Below are 23777 nucleotides of genomic sequence, written 5' to 3'. Positions count from 1 at the left end.
TTGCTGGTGATTCAAACATGCTCAGCATGTTATTTGCAAAACCACTTTAATCATGCTTCTGTGGTCTTCCTACCACCATAGCAGCCTGCTCCGATGCCCGACCGTCTGAACAATATGTGCATTTTAACACTTTGGAGTCTGAAAGGCAGTGGTGTCAGGGAGCAAGGAGAAGCATCACAGCAGTGATGTTGAAAGGGCTACAAGGCACGTGTCAGCTCTGCTACCCTGGGTACATGTCCCTCAGCAGCATCACAGCATGGCACTGGGGCTCAGGTTTTGGGCCAGAAGTTCCCTAAAGAAGAGAGATACTTGACGTGCATGTCAGAGTCAGCTGTAGATGCACTGACACCTCCCTGCTGCATACCTATGGACAGGCATACGTTTATCAAAACCACACACACGCTGCCTTTCCTATGCAATCAGTAGCAAGGACTGTGAGTTGTCCTGCTGAAACTGGTTTGAGGGAATCACATGGAACGCTAGGCCTATAGTGTTTTGGGGACCTGAATTTCACAAAGTACTTTTTTCCTGGAGACGACTGTAGGTAAAGCAGATGGCTGCTGTAAGCTATTCACTCAGCAAGGTGAGCACGTTAATGATAGATCCAGGAGGAAGCTGAGTCTTGTAGGCAAGCTAATTTTAATTTGGGATTCCTGAGAACCATACTGCAGGACGGGGTTGTGTGGAAGAGCTGCACAGAAAAATAAGTAGGGTGTCCCCATATTCAGCGACCCGTGCACCCCAGTCAAAATGCTCGTGGTGGGCTGCGTGCCGCGGGGCTGCCCGCTGGCACTCAGGTAGGCTTTGTTGAATAGCACTGCAGGGTGGCATGCTGGAAGGAGAAGTACAGGAGAGTGGCAGATCCTGATCTTTGCAGAAAGGAGACCCTGACGGGGATCTCAACTCTACAGTTTTTTAGGTATTTAGACAAACTTTGCCTATTTCACATAATCACATTGGAGTAAAGTGATTTACAGCCCTGGCTGGTGACACGAAGTAGTGAAACAGCGATAATTCAGAGTGCTGGGGAATACTCAGATCTCACCAGCAGCCTCCCGGCCCTGTGAAAAAGCTCACAGCTGCAGAGTCAGGGATCCGATTTCAAGTCCTCCTGCAAAACATCACAAGTCTTTATTTTTAGTCTGGTGAGTCCTGCAACATGTACAAAATTAGGGGTAAGGAAAAAAGTGACAAGAAGCACCTGGAGAGAACTAAGTCTTGATCCAGTGATCTGTCTCCATCTTTCTGCTGCCAGACGCAAATGAACTTGCCCCTTGCAAGCAATTGTGAGAACACATTGATTTATTTTTATTGTCGGTCTGAAAGGTACATTGCGGGACTGGAAATCTGATAAACCTACAAGGCCTAATTACAAGTAGTCATAGACTAGTTCCACTTCCCCCAACATAAATTAAAAATTTCCCATAGTAGATTTCAAGGGTTTTGTACAGCTTGAAACTTTCTTTTTTTGTGACTGTAATGAAACCAATAAAGTTAAATTTACTTGCTGAGAGGCTACTCTCTGAATGTAACCTTGTCCTGAGTAAATAACGTACTTAGGCATACTCTTACAAACTGATAATGCTTTACAATCTGGCTGCTTTCTCTAAATTGCTTGGGTTCTGGGTTTTTCTTTGGGATTTATTATAATGACAGCAGTGTGTAAATGCTGTATTTTACTCAATTGCAGCCTGTTGTGTAATATCATGAGGAGTTGGGAACTTAATTCTCCTTGGACAGAGACCTGCCTTGTAAAGTTTTAGGGTATGTTGAAAAAACAACCAGTTTTATCCTCATTATCAAAATGATCCTCATATAAAAAGATCATTTTGACCCCCTCCCAGCACCACTGTTGTTAAATTCTTGGTGGGGGTTTGCTGGCAAGTCACAGAGCTGACATAAATGTGCAGAGTCTTCTAATGCTGCCGAGACTATTTTGACTAAAAAAGGCTGAAAAGTTATGCCCAATTCCAGATGACAATGCATAAATTCACCTCAGACTTTATTATATTCAGAAGTTTTGTTTATGACCCATGTGTAAAACAGATTTCATTTTCTTTGCTCTTTTCTGGTATGCCTCAATGACAATACATAAATAGGCATGAAACCTTTGCTCTTTGAGTATGGCATTACAGATCCATAAGGTATATTTGTAGGACAGGTTGGGAGCTGGATGCCTCTTTGTATTTCATCTAATTGCTGTTGTGGGCCAAAAAGGATTTTTTTCATTGTTGCTGTCAGCACCACAGCTAATTTTTTTCAAATGTATTTGTAAAAGGTGTGGCTAGAGTAGTAAGATGTGCACTGAATGAATACTCCTGCACTGGCTTTAAGCGTCTTTTCTCTGCATTGGAGTTGCCAAGTATTGTCTGCCATGTGATACTTGTGAGTAATCCCTCGTGTTTGCACTTGCCAAACTCCAGGGCTGCTGAAGCCAGTGCTTGTGGCAGGCTGCTCGCGTGGGGTCGTGCCCGGTGCCAGCAGCCAGCACAGCTCTCAGGATGAGCACAGGTACCGGAGCTTCTCTGTGGCACTGAGGTGCCCCAGTGGGGTGGCACGGGACACAGCTATCCTGTTTCAGCATCTGCCAAATAAATATTGTAAATATGGCCTAAGCATCCTGTAAATACACTCCCATCAGAGGGCTTGGTTACAAGGTGGTGTACCTTTACCTGCGTACAACACAACTCCGGTTTGCAGCTCTGGCTGTCCTTTGTGTGTCTGCTGTTGGAGTTGTAACCAGATAGCCTGATGAGGGCCTGTTTGAGTTAGAGGCAGGGTGTATTTGAGTTATTGACTCCTGTGCATTAGGTAACCTGACAGGATGCAGATCCCCTGGGCTGCTTGCTTACTTGATTAGCAAGACTGGGGATTTCAAATCGACTTGGAGAATTTGGGTGTCAAAAAGGGTGTCATGAAGCCTGCACTTGCAAAATGAACCAGGGCTCAGTGAGTGCCGGCGACACCCCAGAGGGCTGTTTGACCGTCAGCTCCCTGTCTCCATCCAGCCTGGCACAGCCCTTCCCTGGGGCTGCTGTCGCCTGTGCCGCCTTGTACCAAAATAAACCAGGGGGCTTCGCTTGGTTGCTGTAACCCAGGCAGGTGGGTAGCAAGCTCCCTCAGAGGGAGGAGCTCAGTGATGAGGGCAGGGACGTGTAACCTGGGCTGATCACCTGGCACTGTCTCCTGTGGCTCCCACCGGAGTGCCAATAGTGTTGTCCGTGTCAGAGGTGATGCTTAGCCCTGGGCTTCCCAAATTTCTTGCTGGAGTCTGGTCTAGGAAATATTTTTGAATGGATTTGACAACTGCAGAAATGTCAAAACGGGCTTTTTTTTTTTTTTTTTTTTCTTTTTTTTTTGTTATTTGGTATGGGGGTGGAGGGGAGGAAGGGCAGGGAAGAGAGTCACATTCCCTCAAAATGTTATCTGGCTGCTTGGTGTTTTCTTATTTCATAGTCAACATGAGCCTGACACCAAATTTATCCTAATCCTGGATAGAAGATTGGACACATGGACATCTGTCAAAATGACTCTCCAAAAAATAGCAGTAAGTCCTCTTTAATGATAGTTTCTTTTAGTGTTCTAAGTCATCGTTCCCATTACATATCACTTACATATCACAGAAAACATCAGGAATCAGGAACAATGATGCTCATGCTTTGTCTCTAGGTAGTATTCTGCTTTATGGCCCTCAAATTAATTCAGTCGTGGCTCTGTGCCTCATTTGAATGCGTAAATGGGCTGTTTGAGCATTAACTGATTCATTTGCTTGTTTTTGTACTTCCTCTTAGCGGTCCAAATGTGCTTTGTGCCATTTTGATGGGTGGAGAATTTGGCTTCATATATGTCCTTTCTAGACACTGTTTATTAGTGTGACTATATTTTACCTAATTGTCGGTGACTGAAAGTGTTAGATTCTTAAAACAGGCTTCACAATCATTTGTTTGTGGGCATGGGTGGAAAAAAAAAATCTGTCTTGAAATGTATGTATGCATTCATATTTTTAAATATCTTTTACAAGTGTTTATGTACTATCCATCATTACAGTCTGAGCATAACTCAAAAGTAAGGTTTTTACAGCTCAACAATGCATTGTGTCTTCAGAAAATACAGCGTGGTATTGCAGTAGTGTATGCATGTGTAGGAAAGTCACTGTTATGGGTGCACAAATATATAGGAACTAACTGATAAATGCTTTTCCACCTGGACCATGCCACGTAGGTAAGTTGATGACAATTTTATGGGTGTATTGTTATTGCCTTTGTTTCTTCCTGTAACTATCGAACAGTTACATGCATTGATCCATCTGACAGAGAATTAAGTCAACAATATGTACTGAGAAAGAGGGCTCTTACCTGATTCTGCTTAGATCTAGTAAAGTTAGATCTCCTCCTAATTTAAGAATTTGGTATTGGTCCGGCTGAACTTGGCATTAAAGATATTTGAGCTTTAATGACATTTTGCCATAGGCAATGCTCATAGGCATCCAGTGGAAGGAAGAGAGGATTATCCATTGCCTTTTTGCAGGGTGCATAAAATACTGCTGTCAATATTTGGGGCACTGATTTTTTTCCCCTCAACTTTACAAAGTGAATTTCCACGTATGGTAACCATTAGAGAAACAGCAGCATTTGAAAAGGAATTCTTTAAAGGGATCATCAAAATTCAGTTCTGCTGCCAGTGCTTGAACCAGTACTAGTACTAAGAGCTTCCTTTAAGGATGATGTAGGTGCTTTGCATAGTTTGGAAGTTTCAAATATGAAAAAATCCTGTCTGTCCTAATTTGTAGCTTCTACAGAAATGTCATTCCTTCTGTGTTTAATAAGAAAATATAATAATTGTGTGACCTTTGAGCACACACCCTGTTTGTGTGCCTGTGTCCACACAGGGAAGTGACTTTGTAGTATCAGGGCTGTCCGTGTAAATAATGTGGAGGAGCTCTGTACAAAGGGGAATGAGAAGCAGGAAATCTGTGCTTGGTAAATCTTAAGACTTGGGAATCTTGCCTTAAAACATAGAGGGTCCAGCCCTAGAAGGCTGTCCTTGTCTGCAGGAGGTCTTTTGCTAGACTTGCCTTTATAACACAAAAGTTTAGATCTTGATTTATTTCCAGTCATAAATCATAGCCCATCCTGCAATAGAAAAATATTTTTTTTCCTGATCTTTGTACAAATTTAGAATAGAGAAGTGCAAATGTGCTGCATTTGGAATACAGTGCCCTATTTTTTCAGTGTAAGAAAATGCAATTGCAGCTCTGCAGTCATGCATCTGATCCAGATTTTTTTTTTTTTTTTTTTTTTTTTTTTTTTTTTTAGATCAGAACACAGATTTTTGTTTAACTCCTTGTGTATGTTGCTGTTCCCTCTCAGAGCTATGCTAACAACGTGGGCAAAACAGGCTCCTGCTTGTCCTGTTGGCTTTGGCAAGCGAGACCCCAGTGCCAGGGTCAAGCCTCGGCTTTTGCCATGGGCTTTTCCTCCGCACGCAAAATACAGAACAACTTTTGCATGCACATTTCAGCTCACAGTAGGGGAAAAAAAAAAGGGAGGGAGGGAGAGGATAAAAAAAAAAAAAAAAAAAAAAGCGACTAGCTGTAGACTCAGTGCTCAGGCTCAGCCCTGGCAGAAAGGAGCCGGCCCCGCAGAGCGGCTGATTTTGGGCATTCCACCTTAAACCGAAGCCGGCGCTGGGGAGCGGAGCGGCGCGGAGCGGGGCTGCCAGCCGGGGGCTGCGGGAGCGCCGGGAGGGAGCCTCCGCAGCTCTGCCCGGGGCATCCCGCCCGCTGCAGCCGCTGCTCCGCCGCGGGCCCGGGGCCATGGCCGAGGCGAGCCCCGCACGGGGCGTGCGGAGAGCCCGCAGGACTGCGGTAAGGCTCCGCCCGGCGCTGCGCTGCGGCAAGGAAAAAGAGGGGAGCCGGGGACGGCCCCGCCGCAGGGCGGCTGGCTGGGGAGAGGGGAGCCGCCGGGGGAGCCTCGGGCTCCGGGCTGGGTGCCCCGCGATCCCGCAGGGCTGCCGCGGAGAGGGGTCTGCCCGCTCTGCAAAAGGAGCACTGCGCAGCCCGAGGCCCTCCCTGCTCGCACCGGCAGCTTTGGGGGTTAATTCTGCAGCCCGCTGCAATCGAGGCGGCTGAAGGCGGTGGGGTTTTCCTTCTGGCTCTCCGGGAGGGTAGAGCTCGGATGAGGTGTACCTGGCGTTTTGTTGTGTTGGTGTTTCCCGCGAGGGGCAGGAGAAAGGCATGGACTTGAGCATCCCTGGAAGGACCACCGGCGTCAATTTCCGTTGCTCGGGACCGAACTTACAGATGCTACTTTTTTCGTTAGGCCTATTGATTTCCAGCCTCACACGTAGCCCTGGGAACTGCAAAGAATATTCTCTGCAAAACAAATGCCTAAAATTAGGAAAAATCATATTGGCTATGTTGAGATGAGATATTCACTAAGGAGTTAACAACTGCGATGCTCTCAGGGTATGCCCTTTCTTGTGCTGCCTTAGCCCAGTTGTCTGCCTTGATTGTAGCAGGGCTATCGGTGTGGTTGTAGTTGAGCATGCATTTAAACAAGTTGCTGAACTGGGGCCTTAAGGCACGCACATCTGCATCCTCAGGACAGGAGGAATTTTTCTGAACACATTCTTTGGTCAGTGAATTAATAGCAGTGAAATGTTGCCAAGTGCCCGATTTAGTGGAATCGTGCCGATAGTTTTCTGTCTTCCCTAGTATGCTGCAGAGGAATGCCAGAGGGCAAAAGGTTTAGAGGGTTCTCTTAGGTAGTTTATTATGCACGAGATTCTTTATAGCATTATAAAAAATAAGATGAAACAATGCAAGGTTAAGGACCCTTCTGTCTGCTTTCTGCAGTATGTTATGGGGAAAGGTTTTTTTTTTTTTTTTTTTTTTTTTTATTCCTCACCCCAGCATTAACTTTAGTATTATTAGAGCTCAGTTTGCAGGTAACTGCTCTAGACTTCATTCCTTAGATGAACTGGAATTGTAGTAGTGATTAAAAATATATAGTCCCTTCAGGAATGTTATCCAGGGCATTACTGGTCTGTCTATCCATATTTTTAATTTTCATCCTTTATCTTGAGTCTGCAAGAAGGCACAGGACATGGGTTAATTGCTAGCTGTCTTTCAGCAAGATTATATTTTTGCTCACTTGTTTTTTCCATGCTGGAAATACATTAGGTATGATTTTCAAAGCTGTATTTCTTGTTTTTTAGCTACTTATGAAATCAAGGTCAGGACTTAGAGGTATAAGATCAGCTAAAAATTCCCCGAGTGCTTTCTAAACTAAATGGAAATCACGTAACCTGTCCTGGAAACACAGCTACCTCTGAGGTAAAGCATATCAAGCAGCAAAAGGGGTACAGCTGTGCATGCATGGGCCATAAAGTCATGTTGGAGCAGAATTTGCCCCTGTAGCGGAGATGACAGAAGGACGTGAGTGTCAGGTTATGGGCCCTTCTTGTATGTTGCACACAGCGTGCTGGCATCCTGCAGTCATGAAGCCAAAGGCGTCCAAAGGCACCTTTGCTCTCAGAAGGGTGTTTAATGCCCTATGCCTGTTGTACTATAGTTTTGGCAGGCCCATCTCTGCATGAAGTGCCAAGCAGGGCTGAAGGGGACTGGTCCTCCTGGGGGATAAGGAGATGAGGCCAAGGGAGGATGCATCTGTGGCTGGTTTTTCTTCTCAGAGATATTCCTGACAGTTTTTTTTCAATAAGCTAGGAGCCTAAAGTTCAGAGACCTGAACGCTCTTTTGTGTTCCTGAGCTAGAAACAGTGACTGTCCTCAGACTCTGCGAGACTTCACCACTGGAGTCACCTATAAGGGACTGATGACCATACAGAAGGACCTAAAAGTACATCCTCCAGGCTCCTTTAAAGCACTGTAAGACCGCTGGCCTCATAAGGCTTTGGCTCAAATCAGTTTGGACAATTAATGTCAGGGCCTGTCATGGAACAGAAATGTCCGCTCTTTCAGGATTTGCAGCTCCTGGTGGCTCCTTGGTGATATCTTTGAAATCTTGTTGGTGGCTACTGCTCTTGTCCTGTCTGGAGAGGAATGCCCGTTGGGAAATCACCAGGCTGTAAAATGCAGAAAATGGGGGCTCGAGGGCAGAAGGGAAGGAATGCCACGATATCCTTGCAGTTCTGCAGGGATGTTGTTGCCACAAACACAGGTTGACAAGCCTCTTCCTTGGGACTTCCTTGTGCCAGGGGGTGTGCTGGAGCGAGAAGAGTGTCAAGGACCAGCCAGACCAGCCACAGACCTGGACAGAGCAATAGCAGCATTTACTGGGTCCAGCGGGCAGCCAGCGCAGTGGGGTGGGAGAGGCAGCCAACTTCTCAGGGACACGCTGGAGGATAAGTGTTGAGCTTGCCAAAACTTTCCAGTGAAATATTCATGCTGTAAATTTTCAGTCCATTCAAAACGTTTACAAGGCCGTGCCATTTCTGGTGGTGCTTTCCTCAGTGAAGTTTTTCTGCATCCCATATAGAGATTTTTCTCAATCTCAATGTGAGGAACCACTCCAGGTCCTTGGACATATCCAAGGGATATCCAGTGCCCTGGGGATGATTTTCTCCCCGGTTATATGGGAAGCTCCAGTTTAAAAATCCCAGGCTGAGCAGGGTCTCAGAGGTGTGGCCCTCCTCAGACAGAGCTGTGTCCTCTAGTGGGGCCTGTCTGTGGTGGTCTTGCAGCAGAGCTGATCCTCCTTTCAGAGGTAAGGAAATAGGCACTGACGCAGGGAGCCGAACCTGCATCTCCTGCAGCCTCTCAGCCACACTTCCTTAGACGAGACCTGTCTCCCAGCTGCAACGGGCAGACCACGTTGAGATCTCAGGCCATCTGCAGGCTTGACAGGGGTGAGCACAGGTTGCTCGGCTTTCCTGTGCTGCAACCATCACTGCTTGGGGGGGCTGGCAGCCATTTCAGAAACGCTGTGTGCTCGCCGAGTGCTGTGTGGCAGGGGTACAGCACCCAGGGCCTGGAGCCAGCACAAACTTCTCCGGTATTTAATGCTTTACTCTTCATTCTAATGCCAAGTCTTTGTCCCTGGCACAGTTCTCATTGACTTCCAAAGGGTAATAATTTGGTGCTTCATTCACATTCATTCATTTATAGTTTTTCTGCTCCTACTCAAAATAGCTGCAGATCAATGTAATGAATCTAAGTGGCTTATTTGATCCTAAAAGTCACTGTTTCTAAGTAGAGTTGTGAGCAATCCACAACCTGACCTTTCCTACAAAAGAAAACGTAGTGCGTGAGTTATAGTGCAGTTCATGGATAGCAGATCTCAACTGTAAATCATGGCTTTTTTGAACACACTAGTGCATGTTTATGGTAACAACCCTTGTTTTGAAGGCATAGATTAAGTGTCCTGCAGTGCGAAATACCTAAATATGTGCAGTACTCTTGCCCATGGTGTAGGCACTGCTGTCGCATCTGGTGTGTAGTTGCAGTTGGAGAGCAGGAGATGGGGAATTGCCTATATGGTCTTGCTCTTGGCATGCACACGTTGCACTTGTGCAGTGTGTGTGGGGGCTTACAGAGTGCCCTTTCATGAGATTTAGCTGTTTATCTGCTCAAGGAAAACTTTTCATATGAACATACAGGATGAGAACTCTGATATCATTTAGTGCCCAATGGATTACGTTTGCACCTTAATATGTGAGGATCTAACAGCTTTAGTGCTCTTAAGTAGGTTTGAATGAAAAAATAAATGAGGAGGAACATATTGAGAAATCTAACCTGGCCTGGCTGGATCTCAGAGAAAATTGTACATCTTAATTAACTCAGCTCTTCGCATCATGTGCTTATCCATTATTTAATGATGTGACTCCTAGTTTCTTAAAAATTCTTTTTCATTCTCAAGCACCCTTTTCACAGATCTATTTAAAAAAGCACCTGCCAACCATATGCTTGAAAATGTTGCTAGCAACATAGACAGGAAATTCCGAAATTTTACCACAAATGAAATGGTGCCCGATAATGAGCAGGGACAAGCAGGGTATGCTTGGTGCAGCTATGGGGTGATTATTGAAGTTGGAAATAAATTTTGCATTCCCAATTTGTCTGTCATTTCCCTTGAAATTTCAGACCTCTGTTCTCTTCTAAGTCATAATTTCACTCCCTAAGTTATAATGCTCACTGCAATATGTAGTTTTGGAGTGTATTATCAGCAGCCCTTCAAGGTGCATGGCTGATCAACTGCTTGTTCCAAAGGGAAGTGGGACTGCATAGTCCTCCTGCAGTGAAATCCTGTATCTCTAAACCACTTACAGTGTCTCCCTCTCATTTGGAAAATACATAGCTGTGAGCCTGCAGGAGAATTGCTGACATGCAGTGGGATTGCAGCCCAGCAGGCAAGCTCTTGAGCTGGCCCAACATCAGTAGATGTCATGTTACACCTGCCTTAGGAAACACATAGTCCAACCTAGCATAGACAAGAATCAGAAAAAGCTGTCAGGGGCAAACAGAAAAAAAGAATCCTAAGTTGTGAATAATTTCTCATCTTTTAAAGGTGTTCAAAAGCAGTTGTTGGATGTGCTGAATGCCCAGGTTGAATGTCATCTCTGTTTTCTTGCAGGCGTCGTTCCCAGGGAACCTGCACTTAGTGATGGTTCTTCGTCCCACGGGGTTTTTCCAGCGCACCTTCACTGACATTGGATTTCGGTTTAGTCAGGAGGATTTTCTGCTCAAGTTACCGGTATGAGTGTGCAGAGGCATTTTGCCTGTGTGTGATTGGTGGCTGCCTTTGTGCCTTGGGCCAGCTCTGCAGGCACTGACTTGAAGAGTACCTGGAGCATCTCTGCCAGTAGTGCCTACTACTACCAAATGTCTCCTGTAGTGTTTTTGTGTTTACTTGTGCTCGGTTTATTCACTGCAGAGCATGTCAGTGGTAGTAGTAGGTGGTGGGCTCACCAGCCCATCCTCACCCCTCAAAGAGGGTGCATGCCTCCATAAAAGATAAAGCCAGGCTCAGGATTTTTTTTGTTGTCTGAAACATCAAGACACACATCCAGAGAAGCTTTTGCTATGAATTCCACCCGTAACCATCATTTTCATCGCAGTGTAAACACCATACCAACTTTGTGTTGCTATTTGTTTCTAAAATAGCAACTGAAATGGTTTCATGTTCTGAAGTCAAAGTTTCCAAGACTTCTAAAGCCACCTCGTTTAATAGACATAGTAAGAATAACTTAGGGAAGAAAAGTACTTTTATGGAATGTAAGGCTAACACAATTACAAACCCAAAAAGCAAACAAATGTTTTCCTTTAGGAAATAATACAATTTTTACAAACTGCATTTTTCAATCTAGAGTGATTGTCACTTCCACAGTTTTGGAAATTCATGACTTATCACAAGAAAGAATAAGACACAGAAACTCATATTAAAAACTGTGTTTTTAGGTGAAGTTGGCCAGTGCTTTGTGATGTAGTAATATCTGTGTATTTTTCCAGATTACTGGTTATCTCTTGAAAAAAACTGTATTTCTTCTGCTTTCAGCTCTGATGGGCAGTTAGGTACTGCAGCATCTCACTGTACTTTTCATTTAAGGAAGAAAGCACCTGGGAGATCAGGGTTTGCTTACAAAAATGGTCACGTGTGTAAAATAAAAGCTGCGTTAAACCATAAGCATAAGAAGAAAGCCATGCTGTAGAACAATATATAGAGCAAACCCAATTTGTAGATACATCAAATATTTCTAAGCTTGCTTTGTATATTGCCTAGGTGGAAGTGATCAGCCAGCTCATGATGTTGCTTTGTTTGTAGGTGGTTATGCTGAGCTCAGTTAGTGATCTGCTGACATACATTGATGAACAGCAGCTGACCCCAGAGTTCGGAGGCACCCTGGAATACTGCCACAGCGAGTGGGTCATCTTCAGGACTGTACGTACCGGGGCTCAGGACTGGGTGCTTGGGCATTGGGGATCCACTGATCCTTCTGACCATGCTAAACATTTCCTATAAGGCAATGAGCATTGCATAGCTAAAAGTAACCCCTGGAGCAATTATGTTTCCTTGATAAGATTTACAGAGGTGTCAGGCGGAGTTAAGACTCTTAATGGATTTATAGGGGAATTGGGTGGTGAACTCCCCTAGGCTCCTTTTGAAGCGGCTACTGAAAGATGTCATCTTAAATCTTTATTAACTTTCCCTTAATGGCAGATACAAAATAGGCTTTTTTTATAATGGTTGCTTCATGTGATTAATACCACAAATGTGTTTGGGATCTAGGGCAGTAAGAATGCTGTCTGCATACTGAATTCAGACACCCCTCTCCCTCTTTTTTTCCTTTGCAAGAATTTTCCTTTAATGTTGCCAGGATGTTTGTGGAATCGGTCATTTAATTCCCTGAGCTGCATCTTGCCATGCATTTCTGTCCTTCCTCTACGTTCTTAGTTTTTACTGTGAGTTTGTCTATCAGATTAATGGCAGGTTGAGTTCCCAGTTACCTTTACTGGTAATAAAATAGCAATGAAGATAACTACTAGACTAATCCTTGTGCCCCGTGTCCTGCAGCAACAGGATGTACATCTCAGCATGAAGACAAAAGCCCAAGACATTGTTGCTGGAATGGTTCAAGTTAGTGCTTCTGCCATTAACTTTTTGCCAATTTGCACTGACGCATTGCCACTTTCATGATTTTTTAAGATTTTTGGCTCTTAGTTTTGTTCTTTTGCACAATGTGTTACAGTGACAATGACATAGCTCTCACACTTTGAGACAGAAGTGACAAAATGAATGACAAAAATGCTAGGGTTAATCTAAGAAAAAGATGAGCTTCTAGAACATATCTGTGTGTGTTAAGATAAGTGTCCGTATTAAAAACATCTTCTAAAATGTCCTTATAAGGTGCTCATAAAACATTTCCTGAAATTTCCAAGGGAAATACATGCTGTTTAAATGGAACACAAATGCAGTCACTTATGTTTGAGTATATTATCCTGTTCCTAAAAGTAGAGACAAAGCTGTTTGTTTGTTCCTGATGGACAGGGTTTCAAGTCCGGGGTGACCATTTGTTTTTGTAGCCGTGCCACTTGTCATGTAGCATGGCTATGGAAGGTGGGTCTCACGCAGCACCCTCCAGGCATGCCACAAAACAGTAATTTTTTGCCAGCTGAGCAGGAGATGGGTAGCTCCTCACTGATGTAACCGTCTGGTAGCAGCTGAGGCAACGAGAGGTTTCGCCCTCTCCTTTTAGTGTAACCAGTGGGAAGATCAGAGCAAAGAACGGGACTGGGAGCGCCCCACCTCGCCCTGCAGCGTGGGATCTGGCTGGCGTGCACAGCTCCCAGCAGCACTCATTTCCATCCCAATGTCAGTGTCTGCAGTTTGTCTCCAGTGCACGGCTTAGCTCCCTGCTGCTGGGGCTGCAGCTCACCAGGAGCTGGGGTTGCACAGTGCCAAATGGGGATGGGTCTCACCAGGGGGCCAGGGCAGCTCTGCCATCATAACAGCACGTAGCTGTGGCAAGTCTGTGCCCATGCCTGAAGGAAAGCTGGGGTTAGTTGTTTGGACAGATGTCCCTTGTCTTCTTGGTGTAGCTGCGGATGAGGTGGCTGTGATGTAACCTGCTATTTTGGCTTGCAGAGCTGGAAACATCCATCAGCAGGAAGCCAAAGGCATCCCCTAAGTCCTTCTGTCTGCAGGTGGTTCCAGGTGTGGGTTAACCAGAGGAGAATGATGGTAGAAAAGGAATTTGTAAGACAGATCCTATGGTGGCTTCTGCCACAAACCTCTAAAGCATGGTAGGAAAAATCTCACAGTGCACAAGAACAGGCAGCAGAAAAAGCATGGGTTATTTGTCCCCAATATTAATTTAAGTCCCCGCTGTGGATTCAGACTGTGTTAAAAGCCATCTGGCCGTGTGTTGGTGGCCACTAGCTAGCACACCACAGCACAGAACAGATGCATCAGCAGTGGACCTCCCACCCACCTCTTCAAGAGCAGGCTGCTAGACTCACTGGCAGCCTTGGCTCTTAGTGCACTCTTAGCGAGCTGTAGGAATATCCCAAATGCCGAGCTGATTGCAGTTATTGTCTCCCACCAGGCAATAGAGAGCTTTGCGCTAACTGTGAAGGAAATTGCACAGATGTTACAATCTTTTGGCACGGAGCTGGCAGAGACCGAACTACCAGATGACATGTATTCAATTGAGCGCATCCTGGCCCTGCGCACTGAAAAGTACTACCAGCTCAAGGTATGTCTCATCACAAGCTCAGCCGCTGTTTGCATAGCACGAAGGAATTTCTGGGGCTGGACTGCCTCTGTGTTTGATGCCCGCTCCTCCATCCCTCCCAAGCATGTGTCTGTGTTGAGAGACAAAATAAAACAGCATGACTGTCTGTGTATTATACATGCATTTGTCATGCATTCAAGTAAATTACCATCCAGAAAGCAGATGCCTCCTTACTTGATACAGAAAACGATGTCTAAAATGTGCTGCTCCTCTGGGGTTTGCTTGCCCCTCTGGCAGCAAGGCAGCTGGGAGGCTTCATTGCTTGCCCCAGCTGGGGTTCCCTCCGCTTCATTCCCACTGCTGAAGAAAGTTTCAAGCAGAGACCATGAGCAGGTCTAGAGGAATGATTTGTCCCCAGCTCCCTCCACCTTCACGCAGGGCTGCACACTTACTGTGTGTTGCTTCCCCAGGGGGACTTAAGGAAACTGTTTGAGAGCATGCAAGGTGAAGATTTCTTGTGAGGGTACAGTACAGAGCACTCCTGACGTGACCCCTGTGAGCCTTCATGTTTCATATTAAACAACATTTTTTCTTTAATATTTTAAGATTTTTTTTCAACTATTTTGACTGATTAAATTTTTATAGGATTTAGTGGAAGCTGTAGAGCAGCCAGCTGCTGCTATCACGCTGTTGTTTTTGCTGCTCCTGCATCTTTCTGGGGACAGCATAGGCACGTCCCCAAGCCCTCACTTCAAAATGATTCTTGTGCTAATAGCAGTGCTGTGCAGTTGAAGAATGAGGTCCTCTGCTTTATGGCAGGATGCGTTCACATAAATCAAATAAGTGTATCTGTTTTCATTTATAATCATTTGTCGTCCAAGTGACAGTGATTTCCCAGGAGGCTACCAGTTAGAAATATGCAAAATGACATCCGAAGGGTTCTGTGTGTAGGTACGTATGTATGGGCATGCACATACGTACAGGAAGTGAGATTATAGCTAATGAGAGGTCCTTTATTTCTTCTTTGGAAACGAACAGAGTTGTCATAAAACAGCTGCTACATATGTTGGTGTATGACTGACTTAGACTTTGTGCTTAGGATTATGTCCAAAGTGTAGGGAGGAAATATGGATTACACAATTTAGTCCTGTATATAAACAAATCAGTAATATATACTTTTCTCTGTGGTGAAATAAAACATGTCATGTGTATTCATTTGCATATAAAGCACAGCAGTGCTCAATACAAAGCATCTGTTGCTTTTAATGCCTCATCTATTAATTTAAAATATCAAAAACATTCTTTGGCTTCCAACTAAAATCAGTTCCATTGACTTTTTTTTTTCTTTTTTTGTTCCTTCTAAGACCATGAAAGATGAAAGCAGATGAGAAACTGCACAGATTGTGGTGACAGCAAGACATGGGATCTTTGTATTTCTCTTTACAACCAAAAGATTGGTACAGCTGATTCCTGAATTCAAATAATGAGTAGATCAGGATAATTTATGTAGCTGTGATACTGAACAGAAGCTAGTTGAAAACACAATGAAGAACTGACAGAAATTAATTAAACAGAGTAACTGAAAAATTAACCTCTTTAATATACTGAATGGGACAAAATCATGTTAGCACCTGTTTGAGAGTTCAGCTACTTTGTCTGACATATAATGAAAGGCTTTGAATCAAAAGCAGAATTTTGGTGTCTGAGAGTGAGGTGTAACACAATGAAATAGCAGCTACCCATGGTCTAAAGAATACTGTGCAACTCCTCTTTTGAGTCTGCTGTGCATGGTAGTGTCAAAAAGATTAGTTGTTTTTCCTTGCAGTCATCTTCCATGAAGTTTTAGTGACAGGGATGGAAACTGTCAGTGGACACTTCATATGCAGGAGAGGAGAATCTCCTGTGGCCATGGCCATCTACTCCTGGGCTGCTGTGTTCGGAAGAAGGCTTTGCTGACCTGAAGATGCTCGTAGGTTTAGGTTGCTGTGAGCAATCTGGGGCAGGCAGAAGTTTAAGTAAGACGGTGCTTTCTGAATCTTCTCCCAAAAATTGTTTTGCCATTGTTTCTCTTGCAATAGAAATCTGGTCATTGTCTGGGATGGACTCTTTCTCCTCCAGGAAGTGGCACTCTCTTTCAGTGGTTGTTCCAGCTCAGTTCATCAGCCACATCTATTTTCTGCTTCCTTCTCATCTCTGCGTATGGTCTCTTCTTTCTGAAAATAATTGAATAAATTGTCACGTGTTTGCTTTGGGGCTGTGCTCATGGCAGGACAGACAGAGTGCCTCATCTGATACTGATGAACACACTACATTTTTGAATTTTCTCTAAGCGTAGGTTGCATTGAAAGTGCTGATTTGCCTCTCTACATACAGGCTCTGTCTCTGTCCCGGCATTACACCACTGTGGGATGCTATTCTAGCAACCTCCTATGAAGACCTAGGTGGAAAAGCACATTCCTAACCTGCAGAAATACTTTCTTGAAAACATGAACCTGTAGATAGATAAACCGTCCTGCTCACCAAGACAGACTGGTAGTAATGCTGCCCTCTGGCATCTTGAATCATTTTATGGCTTCATGTTTTTATGCATGCCAATTCCCAGCCAGCATGGTGACGAGTTCATAGTTTAGCCTCCCCCAGCTCCAAGGTTTAAGGAAGCTAAAATGTTTGCTGGGAGTCCTTTGGTCTGATGGATACCAGTGCTCTGCTTTATGTCAGGGAAATGTAGGCAAGAGCAATGTGAAATGACTTACCCTTACCTCACAGAAATAACCTGAGCCAGAAATGTTTTGCATTATACAGGAAGATATTACAGCAGTCACAAAAGAAGGAAACTTGCTTTTAAGCAGTTTAGAAGAGCCTGAGGTGGGTGAATGCAGTCAGGACCAGCACCGCGAGAGGCCTGGGGACTGGGAGACTGTGAATCGGTGAGTGCAGCATGTTGCTAATTTGCCTTGTTTTTCAATGGAAACACTCAATTTATTTGAATACAGATGTGTTGCTTAGGTAGCCTATCAAAAAGGTACAGACAGAAATACCAGAGTTTTGCTCCAGACCCACTGAATTGCTGGATAACTTCTGTCAAGCACCTTGGACTTAATCTGATATTTTTTTGAATTTATATGATGGGGCTGATGGGTAGATGAAGGGTTCTCCCATGCAAGGCTCTCGGATATTATTCTGATAAAACAGAGATGGCAACAACGTCTTCACCCAGATACTGTTGTCTGCAGAGGTGATTTCATGAAAAGTCTCTGAGATCTTCACAAGCCATATATGCATGTCTGTTGATTTCTCCTGAGAGATGGAGTCCTGAATAGATGATCTTCTTATGGTTTGTCCATCTGTTTGTCCTCTTTTTACAAGCTGTTCTAATCCTGTCCTTTTTCTGTACTCAAGGCTACTTGGTCAGTTGCGTGAGATGGAGACTGCATTTGATGGTTTCTGGGAAAAGCATCAGTTAAAAATGGAGCAATATTTACAACTATGGAAGTTTGAGCAAAGTTTTCAAGAGGTATGATCAGATGCACTACTTCTGTTGGCAGAAGTAGTTGGGGAAGAAAAGGAGGGGAAAAGGGAGATATTTTTTTTTTTGGCTTTTTATTTTGAGTGTTTAATTTATGCTGCTGCTCCTTGCATCTGAATAGCAGAGCTAGCTAACTTGGGAAAACCACTGTGCTTCTTCATTCAGAGCTAATTTAGGTATCACTGCCCTGCAGTCACATAGATTTAGCTGACAGAAGCATCTTTGAATTTAGAAATTAGCTCTTGGACACTAGTTTTATTACTGGATTTAACAGTCAGCTAAAGTGTGATTAATTTTGGTCTGAGAATGATCTTCTGTCTATGCTTTGTATAATTTTGCAGCAGTCTTTTTTTTTTCATGTCTAGGTCAAGAATGCCATTGAATTTTTAATGGGTCAGCAGGCGGAACTGCCCGACACTGGAGACAGTGTCTCACAAGTGAAACAGAGGCTCAAGGACTTGAGTCATTTTGATGGTATGGCTCAGGTGAGACAATCTACCACTGAAAGATACACTAATGAAACAAAAGAGGCACATTCTATGTTTGTGGTAGGTGTTTTTCTAAAACAACCTGATTCTGGTGTAATTTGTTGGTAAGTGGCTGCAAGACAGGATTGATTTCATGTCTCTCTGTTCTGCACAGCAACACTGTGATCACGCTGAAAACCAGGAACAGGGTATTTAATTATCACAGTTAAAATAAATTGCTGAGCCACCACGAAAATCCAGAGCAGATAAATGTCTGAACATAGGGGAGGCGTGGGAGTTAATGAGCTGGAAGAAGAATTATTTATATGTTAAGTGCTTTTAGCAGTGCTAATAGGCAGACTTGTTACCAGGCACATGGAGAGGCAAAAAAGTTGCTATCTTGAAGTGTCTGCAATTTGAACGTAACATATGGATGGAGGCTAAGAGATGTAGCAGAGAGAACGGTGAAGTGAGATGATTCACAGGCGCCAAACTGAGGATGTGACTTCTGCAAAAGGTGGTGCTTGGCAAGCGGGCCAGGGCAGTGAGAATGTGAGGGATTTGGGCACAACCCCCAGAGGTTCCTTTGAAAATGGGAGTCATGGGAGAGGAGGTGTCTAAGACTTTTGGCCATTTGGAAGAAATTTTATTGAGAGAGTGAGGAGGAACAAAAGGCCTGGCAGACAGTGTGCAACAGGGAAGCAGCCTCAGCAGAAAGCCAAGCCTGGTGAAGACGTAACCATTACGCTGACCAGGAAGTGCAGACAAGACAGCATGTTCTTTGCATCAAGCTTTGCTGTAAAGAACCTGGTTTGTTTTCACCACAAACCCTAGCTGCTCAAATTCCCTTTCATGCTTATGAGCATATTGTGCCTAAACTGGACATCAGCTACATTTTTTTTAGAATGCAGTTCCTGGAAATGGCAGCTATACGTTGCCAGCAGCCATTTGCAGCATTGCTGGCTTGGTGAAATACTGTCGTCTTCTTCATCCTCCTTTTGGATAGCAAAAGTTTTTTTTTCCCAGATGATGGGTGCCATTTTATCCTGCATAAGCCACCCATTCTGGCTACTCCTAATGGCAGTCATCTCCATGCGTACCTGAAATCTGGTAAGAAGAGCAAGTGCATGTTGTTATATGTAGGTATTTTGGCATTACTTCAGTAAGTGTGCAATCTATTCTCTTCCTTTCACTAAAGGATCTGATAGGGAAGGCTCAGGTTGTGATACTACATGGACACCAGCTAGCAGCAAATCATCACTACGCACTCAACTTAATCTGCCAGCAATGCAACGAGCTGCGGCACCATTCTGATGTCTTGTCTGATGAAATCAAAAGGAAGCAGATGCGACTGCAGAAGACCTTGGATCTTCATACCCGCCTTCAGCAGGTAGAGCTCAGAGATTTGGTGCCCTGGGAAGTGGATGGTTAGCATCTGAAATTTGCAACTTCACTTCAGCAGTTCAGGAAAGTGTTCCTCCACTGTGAGGCTGACAAGTGCTTTGCTCCTCTCTAAGTTAGCAAACAGGTGTCTGCTGGTCCTATGAATTGTCAGTAGAAAGATGTGAGCATCTCCAGAGGGCAATTCAGAACGCCAAAAATTAGCTTTCATGGAGCATTGGTGTATCAATTGACTTTCAAGGTTTCCATACCCAGTGCAATAGAGGTAATGTTTTCAGATAAACTCTCTCTTTTTTATTAACAATTTATTAAGAATGAACACAGCTGACTGTAAACTAAGATGACAGATAGGTAGATAGACACAGCTGCTGCGTGCTAGTGTGGAAGTGGAGTCATGTGGCTCCAGCACTCTTTGATATCTTAATCAGCATAAAAAATTCATTTAAGGAAATTAATGCTAATTAGGCCAGAAGGCACACAGCTGTAGTATGCTTAAGGCCACTGAGAGAAGCAGTGAAGTTTGACCCTGTTCCATTTCACTGTTTAGGGTGATTAAGGAACTTGTTTTTTTTTTTTTTTTTCCTGTGTTCTTCACTTTAACGTTGCATTAATCTGCAGGGATTTGTTGGCAGCCTCTCTGCTGCAGGGCGGTGTCCTCTCCTGGGTTCCTTGCGCTCCCAGTTGGTGCTGGTGGTCCTGCTGGAGCACAGTGTGGCTCCTGCTGCCTGCCTGCTAACAGCCCTTGCACTGGGAGTCCTCTGTAGTTCCTGGATGCATCATCTTCTCCACACCAGTGTGTGCCACTGTGCAAGGGCTGGCTGAACCCCAAGCCTGGCATTCATCTGGTACCTGCATGTGTTACTGTGATGGTTTTACCTTGCTAGGCAGCTGAACTCCTACACACACCACCACAGTTACATTACATGTAGAACTGTAGACCAGTTTAAAATCCCTATTTTTTCTTTTAAACATGAATGATTTTGACTATTATGAGTATTTATGAGTACCGATCATCTCCATGTTGAAGATGGAGATCCAGTAAATGATACTTTTCACAAGTACCTTGGTTTAGTATGGGCTCACAGTCTCACTCCCTGTGTTTGCCCCCAGGCCCTGCAGTGCTGTGATGAGGGTGCCTACCTGCTTGCCAACCAGCAGATGGACAAGTGCCAGTCTAAAGAAGGTGCTCAGAAAGCTCTCCAGGACATAGAAAGATTTCTAGAAAGCTCTTCATCATACTTAAACTATGATCCCCAAGCACTACAATATGACTTTGAGTCAGTCTTAACACCTGAATTAAAGGTAAGCAACCCCCCCCAAATTCCTCATTACATAAGTAAAAAGTAAGATTAGACTGTGTTGTCGGTTTTATAGTTCTATGTTTTGGGTCAAAGTGCATAATAACAGTAGTTATGTGATCACAGAAATCTTTTTCACTCTACAGTGCCAGATACAGTCAGTGCAGGTCAAACTTGAAAATGTTCGAAGCATGTTTGAGAATCGGCAGTCTTGCTTCAAGAAGCTGTTGGATAAACACGTGCGTCCTGTCCAGTTAGTAGCCCCTCGGCCAGAAAATCCTCCACGATCAAAATCACCATTATTCTCTCCTAAACATGGTAAAATATCTCCAAGTTTATGGTGTTTTCAGATAGTAATTTTGCTTTCAGCTAGGAAGAGTAACGCAACTTGATGAGCCAACCAGCCCTTGCTCTGGCAGATACAGAGTTTTGCAATAAGAAATGTATGAGATCATCTATTATCTTTCAAATGTTTGTGTTCAGCTTTCCATTTCTGTGTGAGGAATGAGATGTGGAACCCAAATATTGAATGGATGGGCTAGTTGGTCATGAGCCGCTCTGTGCCGTTGTGCTAGCTTCATTTGCACTTCCTAGCCACAAGAAGGGCTTGAGCAGTTTCTCAGATGCTGCTTGTTTTTCCAAACCGTGAAGTATCAGAGCTTCCAAAATTCTTAGGATATTTTATTTTTTTTTGTATGAGATGACCACGCAGAAAGGAGAAAGATGAGTAGATAAAATGAATGCGATGTTTTTTGCGCTCCGTGTGTAGAAATGCATCATGCACATTTTGCAGCTCAGGTTGGCTCAGGTATTTGTTGCTTGGTATTTGTTTTCACTTTCTACTCAGTGAAAAAAGGCAGCTGTAAGCAGTGCATCTTCTGCTTTCTGAGCATCTTACTGGTATGAACTGGGAAATTAGTACTGCAGGGCAAAAAGAGAAAAAGTAGTATAAATTCTTTAGCCTATTCTGTAGCCTAAAGCCTATTTATATACCTATTCTCAGTGACAATCTCCATAATTGTCTTGAGCTGGAACTGACATAAAATTAGACTGATGTTTGCAGAGGAGCCTGGAGAAATGAGAAGCTCAAATCTCATGAACATAAATGAGAAGCTGGATGCTTAACTCCCTTTGATTCTTTGAGAATGTCTTCCTTAAATCCCAATTATGGAATAGTTAATACCCATAAAGGTACCAATTCTGATTGAACTGATGTCACTGGATGTTCTGCCTTGATTTTGTTAATGGGATGTGGCACAATATTAGCTTTAATTGATAACATTAAAATTTCCATCCTTAACAGCCCTGTACGTATCAGAATTCAGAAGTATTTTAAAGTAATGTTCACATATTTTAAATCAGGGATATGCTAAGTTATTAGGGGACATTAGCTTAGGTGATCTGATGGCATAAAACTGTTAAACACTGGTGATTTGCTGCAATACAAATATGTTTATGATTAATTAATAAATATCGGTTATGGTGGATTGTGGTAGGTGCTATGAAAACAGTAAAAGTGGTTCCAATTCAGGGAGCTACTAAGGAAAATAACCATGCTGGTGGAGGGGTAGAAACGAAAGTAGATGGAGTGGGATGGAGCACAGGCCAGTGCAGCAAATCAATCCCAGATTTTCTTTTTCCCCAGCCAATACCACATTCCCTACCCTCTGAACCCCTTTCAAACAGGAAAAAAGTTCCAAGTCTTTAAACTAAAATGTTGCCTTAACAGAACTTTTTCAGCTTTCTAAACACAAGAAAGTATTAAGGAGAAATCTGTGATTTAAATATTAGGGGTAAATGGATGGCCACCTCCATGGGATGCTGTGAGGCCATCATTACTTGGCTGATCTTATTTAATACACCTTTATGCAACGCTTGCTTTTTTAGCACAGGCACTCAATCACCTGCAAAGCACAGGTATCCTCCATTAATCATATTCCTGAAAGAAGTGATGAAATATGTTGAAATGAGCATAGCCAGCAAGAGGGGAAAGACAAAAGGCCCTTCTCTGCATAAATCATGCCAAGAGGGCTTTTTAATAAGGCCTCCGTTTGACACAGAACATCAAAAGGCTGCAGTCCTGCTGGTGTGATGTGCAGTGTCAAAGATGCATGCTGGGCTCCACCGGGAGTGCTTTGAGATGTGTGAGTTTTATGAGTTTTATGGCATGGATTGAAACCAAACCACGTCTGAGCGTGTTACAGCCGTCCTCTTTTCCTTTCTTTTTATTCTTTTTTTTTTTTTTTTTTTTTTTTTTCTGAGGACAGACACTTCCTCTTTCATGTTTGCCATGGATTTGAAGCCCTAGCTGCTACGTGTGGTTCTAAGTTTGGAACCTATTTTTTCTGGGGGGAGAAAAAAAAGAAATAAACCCACCCCACCTTGAGCCATAAAACATAGTGAGGTGTGTGGCAGGGGTATGGCAGGCTGCAGCAAAGCCCGAGCGCTGTAGTAAAGTCCCTCTGTTGCAGGAGGAGCTCCCCAGCCAGCAAAACAGAGCTGCAGCTGATGGGTCTCTCATCTGCCCTGTTTATCCATGCTCCCGGTGGGTGTCTCCCAGTAGGACCCCTGGCAAATCCGGGCTTCTTTTGGGTCTTTGGGTCTGTGGTGGGACACATCCCACACACATCTCCGACCTGCTCTCCAGCGGTCCGCTCCTTCTGCATTCAGCATGCTCACAAGTGGGGGTCTAAAGCCCTGTTGGTGTGATGATACGTAATGGTTTGTATTTAACCAGCACAATCCGAAGCTTGGGTGCCTGCTGCCCACTTCAATTTGCATTACACTGTGTTTATTTCATTCACTGCATCTTTTGCTCATTGCTTTGCAAATGTGGCTCTTCTGCATCAGCATTGTTCAAACAGTTTATATCAGCTGAGCATCTCATCCTCTGTT

At 44.0% G+C, this 23777-nt stretch overlaps 1 protein-coding gene across 1 annotated transcript in view; it reads left to right on the top strand.

Moving 5' to 3' along the window:
• Window positions 1-23777, top strand: part of MCF2 (MCF.2 cell line derived transforming sequence) — a 56146-nt gene that overhangs the window by 13352 nt on the left and 19017 nt on the right. The window contains exons 4-13 of the mRNA XM_032196304.1: window positions 3457-3547; window positions 10593-10712; window positions 11781-11897; window positions 14062-14211; window positions 16993-17117; window positions 17590-17704; window positions 18082-18201; window positions 19382-19573; window positions 20695-20886; window positions 21029-21200. Coding sequence (XP_032052195.1) covers window positions 3457-3547; window positions 10593-10712; window positions 11781-11897; window positions 14062-14211; window positions 16993-17117; window positions 17590-17704; window positions 18082-18201; window positions 19382-19573; window positions 20695-20886; window positions 21029-21200 — 1394 coding nt within the window. The remainder of the gene's footprint in view (window positions 1-3456; window positions 3548-10592; window positions 10713-11780; window positions 11898-14061; window positions 14212-16992; window positions 17118-17589; window positions 17705-18081; window positions 18202-19381; window positions 19574-20694; window positions 20887-21028; window positions 21201-23777) is intronic.

Source organism: Aythya fuligula, chromosome 13, assembly GCF_009819795.1.
Source record: "Aythya fuligula isolate bAytFul2 chromosome 13, bAytFul2.pri, whole genome shotgun sequence".
In the NCBI taxonomy this organism is placed as follows: Eukaryota; Metazoa; Chordata; class Aves; order Anseriformes; family Anatidae; genus Aythya; species Aythya fuligula.
The sequence above is the reverse complement of the archived record's forward strand: the minus strand, read 5'-3'. Positions and strand labels throughout refer to the sequence as shown.